Source organism: Trifolium pratense, linkage group LG4, assembly GCF_020283565.1.
Source record: "Trifolium pratense cultivar HEN17-A07 linkage group LG4, ARS_RC_1.1, whole genome shotgun sequence".
NCBI classification, from domain to species: domain Eukaryota; kingdom Viridiplantae; phylum Streptophyta; class Magnoliopsida; order Fabales; family Fabaceae; genus Trifolium; species Trifolium pratense.
Window position 1 is genome coordinate 2,407,577 of NC_060062.1, and position 9,867 is coordinate 2,417,443.

General features: G+C 32.6%; 1 protein-coding gene and 1 non-coding gene across 2 annotated transcripts; both read left to right on the forward strand.

Annotated features, from left to right (window-relative positions):
- The first annotated feature begins 3,281 nt into the window (after positions 1–3,281).
- On the forward strand, positions 3,282–4,474 carry LOC123920748 (protein TAPETUM DETERMINANT 1-like). Its single transcript, XM_045973054.1, has 2 exons — positions 3,282–3,357; positions 4,149–4,474. The coding sequence occupies exons 1-2, from the start codon at positions 3,282–3,284 to the stop codon at positions 4,472–4,474; spliced, it is 402 nt and encodes a 133-aa protein (XP_045829010.1).
- A 3,906-nt stretch (positions 4,475–8,380) lies between these two features.
- TRNAG-UCC lies at positions 8,381–8,452 on the forward strand. Its single transcript has one exon. It is a non-coding gene; the product is annotated as a tRNA-Gly (tRNA).
- The last annotated feature ends 1,415 nt before the right edge of the window (positions 8,453–9,867 follow it).

Sequence of the window (9,867 nt, forward strand, 5' to 3'; positions counted from 1 at the left end):
TATCTTATTTTATTTCGTATATATAATGTATAATACTATATTTTTTGCCATTAAAAAAATGAGTAAAGTTAAGAGAGCTAATTAAATTAGAATATACACCTTGCCAAAATTTAAATTAGATTAGAATATATATATACAATAAGATAATATATGCAAACAGACCTGTTTTATCAGATATTGAAGAGGTCTCATGCAAATTCATTGATGCTACTCCGTTTGTGGAGATCAAAACAACCATGGCCAAGAGGCCCAAGACCACTAAGTTCATGTCAAAAACCATTTTTCTCTCAATTAATCTCAAATGATAGTTAAATGGAGTACAAGTTTTGTGATGACAGAAATATATAAAATTACCGATGGTGGTTAACTTTATATATAAGATTGAAAGATGAGGAGTCGATATACATACTTACCATAAAAAGTGAGTATTATTTTTGACTTTTTTAATCTCATTAATTTTGATTGACTATGTAAAACGGAATAATTCAAAATATACAATTTTATTCTATTTTTATCAATTTTTCGGTTCCCTCATGTTTTTTATAACAATTTTATACCATAATGTTTTTATTAATAAAATCCTTAATTAATAATTATTTTTATTGCACTAGTTAGAAAGACATATTCATACATATTTAATTGAATAATTGAACAATGTTTTATTTTAGGCTCTATTCGGATTGATCAAATATAATAAGATGAAGTAGAGCGGAATAGAGCAAAATGAAATTGAGTGGAATGGAATAATTCTTCAATTTTATTGTTTGGATATTTTAGAATAGAGATGAACAAATTTTGCATTCCATCCCTTACCTCCGAAATTTGAGGGAACAAAATTGAAGATAAGTAGTGGTATGTGATGGCAATTTATTCCATTCGATGTTGTGGGTAGTAAAAGTTATATTTTTTGCTTACCCAGAGATTTGTCGTGGGTACTAAAAAGTACATTTGGCGCCCAACAATTCTTTGCGTGGGAACTATGTTTTCATGAAAAAAATTGAGAGGGAAGCAATAATTTCCTTATTTTTACTTTACCCGTGGCTTAGCGATGGGTATTGTACCGGGCCATGAACCAGGGGGTGATTTATTAAGGCCCAATACGAAAAAGCCCAATGGGAGCATCTAAAGGAGAAGCGTGAAAACAATCATGAAAAACACATGATAGGCATGATCCACCATGACTTGGAGAAGAAGGAAGAAACTTGGAGAAGAAGGAAGAAGCTTGGAGAAGAAGGAAAAGTAACCGCCCACTACCCATGAATTCCTCTCCAAGCAAGGCGGTTATCAAGCAACAAGAAGAAGATATTTTGTCTATAAATAGGATCTTCTTCAAGAGAATAAAAGGACTCTCATTCTAAAAAACCACCATTCTTTCATTATTGTAAAGTTTATCAATTTCTTCTCTAAGGAGAGCTTTGTATTTCTATCATTATCAAATAATACAAACCCCCTTGAATGTTCACCAGAACAGGTATTACCCATGAAAAAAAGCCCTCGGAAAAGTGCCATGGGCATGGACAACTTTTCTTGTAGTGAAAGAAGATACATCAATTAACATAATTAAATTATTGCATGATTGAACTCACAACCTCTTTTTGTTTCGAACCGTAGAGTGTATATAGACGAAGTGCCAAATACTATTATAGCTCATATACATAACCAAGAAGTTCTAATTTCAAATTGGATGAAGATGTCAAACTTAACTATATAACCACATTATCAATTTATGACTTATGGAACATCTTTATTTTATTAAAAAAAATAATTCTAAACAACAGTATTTTCGGTGCACTTGTTAAGCATACAAAAAAAGAAAAATAAAGATAAAATAATAATTTTTTTATACTTTTAATGTATTTTGAATGCACAAATTTTAAGGTAAAATTTTCTTACAAATATGTTTAACTAGTGCTAGTGAGTTATTGTTTAGCATTTCTAAAAAAAATAAAAAATATTCTAACCCATAAGAGCATTGTGTTGAGGAGTCTGAAAAATTTAAGGAAAAATATTTCAGGACCATAAGAGAGAGGCGTGAGTTATTATGCATAGGGAATAAACTTATGCATGGTGCATAAACAAATCTCCACCATCAAATTGAATCTAACAAATCTCCAAACGCACAATTTCACACCCCCAAATCAACAACAGCAACCCCTAAACGTCATCAGATTACTTCGTAGTTTGTTTTAAACTAAAATCATGCCAAAATCATTTTTGTTGTGGAATGGTTTCACATTAGATGTACTTAATCATGCCAAAACAATTTTTACTGTGGATTGGTTTCACAGGGTTGTAATCCAAAACCATTTTTTGTTGAATGATTTTGTGTGTTATTTATGCATGATGCATAAGGAATTTACATATGCACCATAACCGCTCTCCAAGAGAGACGCTACATCTCCACTTAAAATATTAAAATATTAGTTAAATGAATCACCTTTTTTATAAATTTAACATTTTTTCCCTTATTGGACCTTATTAGAGCTGTCAATTAAAATGAATCATTTAAAATGTTAATAATCAATGTAAATGTGAGATTTAATCGCTCATAATTAAAATTCAACCGACAAGTACAATGATTTATGTACTGGGATTTATTAGAGTTGTCAAATGAGCCGACTCAGCCCGGTCTAGCCCGGTGGGCCAAACTAATATATGGGTCAGATTGCCCTGGCCCAATTATTATTGGGTACACATTAACGGGTCCGACCCTACCCAATATGGCCATGGGCTAATGGGCCAACCCATCACATTTTAATTATTATTTTTTGTTTATTCAATTTTTTATGTCACTTTGATGTATTATTTTCTCATAATTATAAATTTTATTAAGATATAATTGTATGAAAGTATAAATAATTTTTACATCAACACTAATTATTAAACTTAAACATTTAACTATATTTTTTTATAAGAATTTCTACATTTTAATAGTAGCGTAACAGTATCAGTATCAGGCTATAAACTACGTAAAAAAATCTACATCAGTAGAATTGATAAAAATAGAATAAAATTGTATATTTTGAATTATACCCTTTTACATAGTCAATCAAAATTAATGAGATTAAAAAAGTCCAAAATAATACTCACTTTTTATGGTAAGTATGTATATAGTTCTATCGACTCCTCATCTTTCATTCTTATATATAAAGTTCACCACCATCGGTAATTTTATATATTTCTGTCATCACAAAACTTGTACTCCATTTAACTATCATTTGAGATTAATTGAGAGAAAAATGGTTTTTAACATGAACTTAGTGGTCTTGGGCCTCTTGGCCATGGTTGTTTTGATCTCCACAAACGGAGTAGCATCAATGAATTTGCATGAGACCTCTTCAATATCTGATAAAACAGGTCTGTTTGCATATATTATCTTATTGTATATATTCTAATCTAATTTAAATTTTGGTAAGGTGTATATTCTAATTTAATTAGCTCTCTTAACTTTAGTCATTTTTTTAATGGCAAAAAATATAGTATTACACATTATATATACGAAATAAAATAAGATAGTTGAACTTTAGTCATATATAACTATAAAATAGGGATATCACAATATTTTATAGGTAGAGATCGGAGTTCGAACCTCAGATACTCTGCTTATCCACCTTAGTAGTGAAATTTCTAGCCACTAAGCTACCTAACAAAAAAATTGATTACATTTATAATACATATTCTGATACCATGTAAGAATTCAATGTCTTGCATTTTCATTGATATTATTTGTTGTTTGTTCCGATGACGAGGGATTCGGGTAATACGCCGTAGGTCATGAGTTTGATTCTCAGCTCATTGTAAACAAAAAAAAATTTTGTTTATATATATATTAGGAAACTAATCAATACACAAAATTGTGTTTCCTATACAAATATGAATATATAAGTAAAAAAATACAAATATGAATATACTAAATATAGAGAGATATTGATATATTTTAATAGAAATAAATAACGTTCAATATTTAGAGACGAAAAAAATAATAATCAAAGTTTGTGTCTCTAAAATTCGGTACAAAGATAGAGATTAATTTCATATTTTTTTCATTTCAAATTTTCCTACTCTAATGCAATGTTTTTTCATTTAAATATTTGTTGATATAATTTGATTAAACTTACTCATAAACATTTTCCTACATATCTTTTCAGTAAATGTTGTTGGTGACAAGTGCAGCAAGTTAAGTATTGAAATAAGCCAAAATATGACTGGCCTAATTGGTGGTATTCCAGAACACAGCGTTGTGATTGCAAATACATGTGTGAGTGATTGTGTCATCTCTAATATTCATGTTGCATGTGGCAAGTTCAGTTCTGCGATACTTATCAACCCAACAACGTTTAAGCGTCTCGAATACAATGATTGTCTTGTTAATAATGGACAACCTTTATCTGGAGGAGCTGTTATTTCCTTTAAGTATGCTAATACATTTCCTTATGAGCTCTCTGTTTCTAACGCAATGGTAGTTTGTAAATGAGATATATCCTTCATGTTTAATACGTTTTGAATTTACGAAAGTTCGAAAATAATAGACAATATGACTACAATCACTTTTTGGGAAAGTTCTTACTTTTGTTTATGCCAATACCTATTCTTATTCACTCTATGTTTCTACTCTCACATGTCATTCATCTTCTCTACATTTATTTTTTGGTCAAGATCTTCTCCACGTTTTAAATTTTAAAATTTTCAATTTATGGTAGTTAAAATATTGAATTTAATTTATTGGTGTGGTGAACTAAAGTTCAAATTTTAGCTCAAAGATGTGTTCACATTTAATATTGAATTTTCTTTTAGATAGAATTATATTATTTTCTCCATGTAAAAAATTTACAAGTAACAAAGAATAAAAATGCACGATTATTCTTGTATAACAAAAAATTAACAATTACATACTATATATGATAACAAACATGAGGGCCGATCTAACATATTAGGAGGAGGTTTTTTAAAGTTTATAAACGTATTTTTTTAAAATGATTATTGTGAGCTTAGTTTAGTTGGTGATAATATCGCTTCGCACTATATATGAAGAGAGAATTATCTCATTTCTCTATTTCCAAAGCCTCCAAATAGCAGCGTGCCAAATCAACGCGAACCCTTTTCGAATTTGCTTATTGGTTGCAGCCCCTGTTAAACAATCAAACAACAAAAAATGTTTGGAGGAATAACAATCACCAAGCCGAGCCAACAGAAAATAGCGTTCCAAATCTGACTCGCAAAATCGCAAAAAAGGAACAAATGGAGCCCAGACTCCTCTTTCCCATTACCGTGCACACAATCGAGTGACCCTCCATCAGATTGAATACCTCAAATAGCCAAATTACATTTCGTCTGCACTCGATTACGCAGCAGCTTCCACGAAAAAGCAATAACTTTAGACGGTGCCAGACTTTTCCAAATATTCTTAAACACCCGTAGCTCTTGAACATTGAACTCCGGTACCGAAGAATAAGCCATCCCAAGGTACTCATAAATCGAGCTAACTGAAAACAGCCCGTCATCTTCTAATCGCCAGCGCCACACATCATCCGAGTCCGAGAACTCCGTAACCAACGGAAGCTCTTCCTTTAAACTAAGAAGGAGCTCTTCCTCCCACACAAACAATCTCCGCCTCATCTCAACTCCAGCGCCAACTCTACGCCTCTCTCCACCCATACATCACTTACCAAGTTACCATCGAATCTTGTTGCGTGAAAATAGAAAACCGCGTCGAGTTCCCATTACCCAATCTTCTACTCAAATTTGTTGCAAACCAACTAACCGCTTCCTTTATATCTAAACCACACAAATCTTTCCACCATATGGAAGCTCGGCTAGGCAGCCCCTGACCAATCCAATGCACCATATAACGCACATTTTGGCCATATTTTGCAACCAAAACCTCTTTCCAAAAAGCATTCTCCTTGTGTAGAAGTCTCCATCTCTATTTGATGAGGAGACTAAGATTTGCCAAACCAATGTCCCTCACCCCTAATCCTCCTTGGCTTCTTGGCCTACACACCTCCTTCCAAGACACCCAACTTCCTTCCCCCTTTCACACCTCCCCACAAGAATTCTCTTTGCAATCGGATAATTAACACAATCCGTCCTCCAAGACTCACATAACGGTGTCTCCACAAGTGAAATTTTCTTCTAAGTTGGTCAAGCAAAGGAACCCAAGTGGAGCTTCTACGAGAATTCGCCCCCACCGGAAGGCCTAAGTAAGAGAAAGGAACCACACCTTGCTTACAATTGAGAAAATTGCAACCCATATTCATAAAGAGAGGTGGTACATTAACACCTATCAAGCAACTCTTCCAAAAATTCACTTTAAGACCCGAAGTTAACTCAAACCCTCTCAACAAAGCTTTTAACGTCCATAAGTTTTCCATAGAAGCCTCCCCAATGCACTGCGGAGCTAGCCTAAAATGTTGGGGCGGGCCGCAACGGTGTTTGGAAAAAAAAATCTATGGAAAGCTAAAGATGCATAAATAGTTTTTTTTTGAACAAGCCAAAATGAGATGTATATATATAAAAATAGTCTTTTAGCACAAGACGTACCAATAAGACTAACCAAGGTTACAAATACAGTCAAAAATACATGAACCAAAAGAAACTATATAAGGCCCAAACAAAGCAAAGGACTAGATGCATAAATAGTTAATTTTGGTGAGTTTCGATAACATATACTCCCCCCGTCTCAAAAAGATTGTCTTTTAAGATTGTTTCACACATATTATGAAATGTAATTATGTTGTTAGAAGAAATAATATTTTTACTAAATTTCGAAATGCGTGCATTCAATGCCTCAAAAATACAAAAAGTTGTTTTTTCAATATAAATTTTATTTTTTATTTCCTTTTTAGGTATTTAACAAGTGCACCGGGGACACTGTTTAGCATGACCTTTATCTTTATTAGTTATAAGTTTGTTTCCTTGGTAATAATGAATATAGTAATTATTATTGGTACAATTGAAAAATTTTACATTAAAAAGTGAGAATGTGACAATTATTTTGTGACAATATCTCTTATTCATAAAATGACAATTATTTTAGGACGGATGAAATATCAAATAAAGAAGAAACTAAAACAAGATAGTCTTTTAAGTTCACACATTTATTCAAAATCAAAAGAAACTCAACAAATTATAAAGATAAGTTTTTGGGGTGGTTTCTTCTCTGTTTACATCTTTTTCTCTTTCAATTTCCATCATTTTCTTCTTCTTCTTTCAATTTTATGTCATGATGATGAGAGCTCTGCTTTGCTTCAGTTCAAGTCCTCCTTCACTATAGTTACTTACTCTTATTATTGCGATAAACCTGCTTCAAATTATTGTCATGATTTTCCTTTGAAAACAGCAACTTGGAAAAATGGGAGTGACTGTTGTTCATGGAATCGTGTCACATGTGACACCATCTCTGGTCACGTCATTGGTCTCAACCTTGGCTGTGAAGGCCTTGCAGGTGAATTACATTCAAACAGTACCCTTAACAACTTGACTGGTCTAGTTGATTTTCAAAACTTTTCCAAACTTCAAAATCTGGTTTCCCTATCCCTTTCATATAATAGCCCATTATCACTCAAATTTGAATCCAATGTCAATTACAATTTTTCTCAACTAAAGGTATTAGATTTGTCTTCTTTGAGTTTGACTGAATTTCCTTAGATTATCAGGAAACCTTTCAAGTTTGGATTTTCTTGATTTGTCCAATAACAAACTTAGTGGAAGTGTGCCCAATTGGTTACTTGAAACAGTGGATTCATTAACTTTTTTGAACCTCTCTCAAAACTTGTTCACGTCGATAAACCAATTCTCAAGGAATAAATACAAGCTTTGTGTTCTTGATCTTAGTTTTAACCTATTGGAAGGTGACCTCCCTGTGTCAATTTGCAATATGATTTCACTTCAAGTACTCAAGCTGAGTACTGCAATATGTTTGTAGTTAGATAATGTTTGTATGTAGCTTGAATTCACTTTTTATCCTAAACAGACAACTCATTTAAAGTGCAAACTTTTATTTACAATTCCAAATAAACTTCACATTTCAAACAGTAAAATACTCTTTGATAGCTTCCAGAATCTGTTTTGATGCTTCAGGACCAAGCAACCTTGGAAAGCTTGAACCAAGATCAACATCAATAGTCTTGTTTCTAATAACACCATCTCTTTTTCTCAGATAAGCTTTATCTTCCTCTCCTACATCTCTCTCAGCAAAGGTGCAATCATCCGACCATATCACTAACACTTGAAATCGGATCGATATGGTCTCTGATGATCTCATCTATCCGCTCACCTCCATTTTCGGTCTGGATGCGAACAAATATAGCGGGTGGAGATGCATAACACAGTCTAAGTGTATCAAATACAAACTCTTGATTTTGTTAACATTTGCTAGCAAGCGTTTGTAGTCCAACGGTTAGGATAATTGCCTTCCAAGCAATAGACCCGGGTTCGACTCCCGGCAAACGCAATTAATTGTCATTATAAAAATATAAATTTAATTTTGGAAAAATATTTTATTATAAAGAACATTAAAATAATCTTATGATGACTATAATTTTTTAGGGAAGACCATTTTTAGTCCTTAAAAATATTAGCCCGAATTCAGTCCTCACAAAAATAAAGTTCATGTTAGTCTTCTGCATTTTAAAATTAGGGAGAAATTAGTTTCTCTATTGTAACGAGTTAGAGACTAATTTGTCCTCGGTATAGAAGTGTCAGAAACTAGTTCGTAGGTGGTCTCTCTACAACAACTCCAACGGAATCTTTCTAAAAACCCCGTTTAAACTCTGGGAACAATCCTCATCCTCCGCCACCACCGTCGCCGGCGATTATACCGTTGGAAAACTCATTTCCTTCAACCCCTTTTAGTTTCATAAATAATTTCAGGCACAATATGTCTCATGGTTCTTCTATAGAATTAACAAAAGAGAAAATGGACAATAAGAAAACTCATTTCCTTCAACCCCTCCTAGCTAGTTGCATCTATTGCCCAGTAAAATCTGTGTTGTGGGTTTGGGGGTTGGTTGATTTTGATTTCTTGATTGATTTTATGGGTTTAGGTGATGCAGAAGAGTAAGTTTCTTTCTTTGGGTAATGGAGGAAGAATTAAAAGAAGATGAATATTTCGTTCTCTAACTTTGTGGAAGTTTATGTTGTTTCTGGGATGAAGGTTTGATGGTTGTTCATGGTGGACATTCATTGTACCATCTATATTTTTTTTATATAAAAAATTTAATTTATTTAAAATCAAAATGATGAATCAAATAAATTTTTTTGGATTTAGTCCTCGCATGACAACATGACACTTGGCCATCACTCGAAACATCACAATGTTCCATGTGTACCTCTGTTTGACACGTCATTTTTTTTAACGGACATTGACGCTAGAGACCAAAATCAACACGATTTGCATATTCGAGAACTTTTTAAAACAAAAAATGATACAGGACTAAAATCAAAAACTCGCGTACATACAAGGACGAATGTGTTATTTAAGCCCTTTTCTGCATTTTTTTTTTACGGTCAATATTATTTTTCTAAAGTGATAATGCATAGAGCTATAAAAACTCAGTCGGACTAATTGGCTCGCCTATTAGCTTACGAATTTGGATGGATTGTGCCTTAACCCAATTACAATTGGATCTTTCCCTTAAAATTTTCCGGTAACAAATGTAAACTGTAACAGTTGGAAAAGTGTTCTGAAAAATCAATAACATTTAATATAATTAAATTTGATAACTTTTACTTGTAAAAAAATTTGTTGGATTTTGATTATAAAATACGCCGCTACAGCACATTTGAACTTTTGCAACACTTTGTCAAAAAAAAAAAAACTTTTGCAACACTTTATCGGTTTTGGAAAAATGTTACAAATATCGGTAA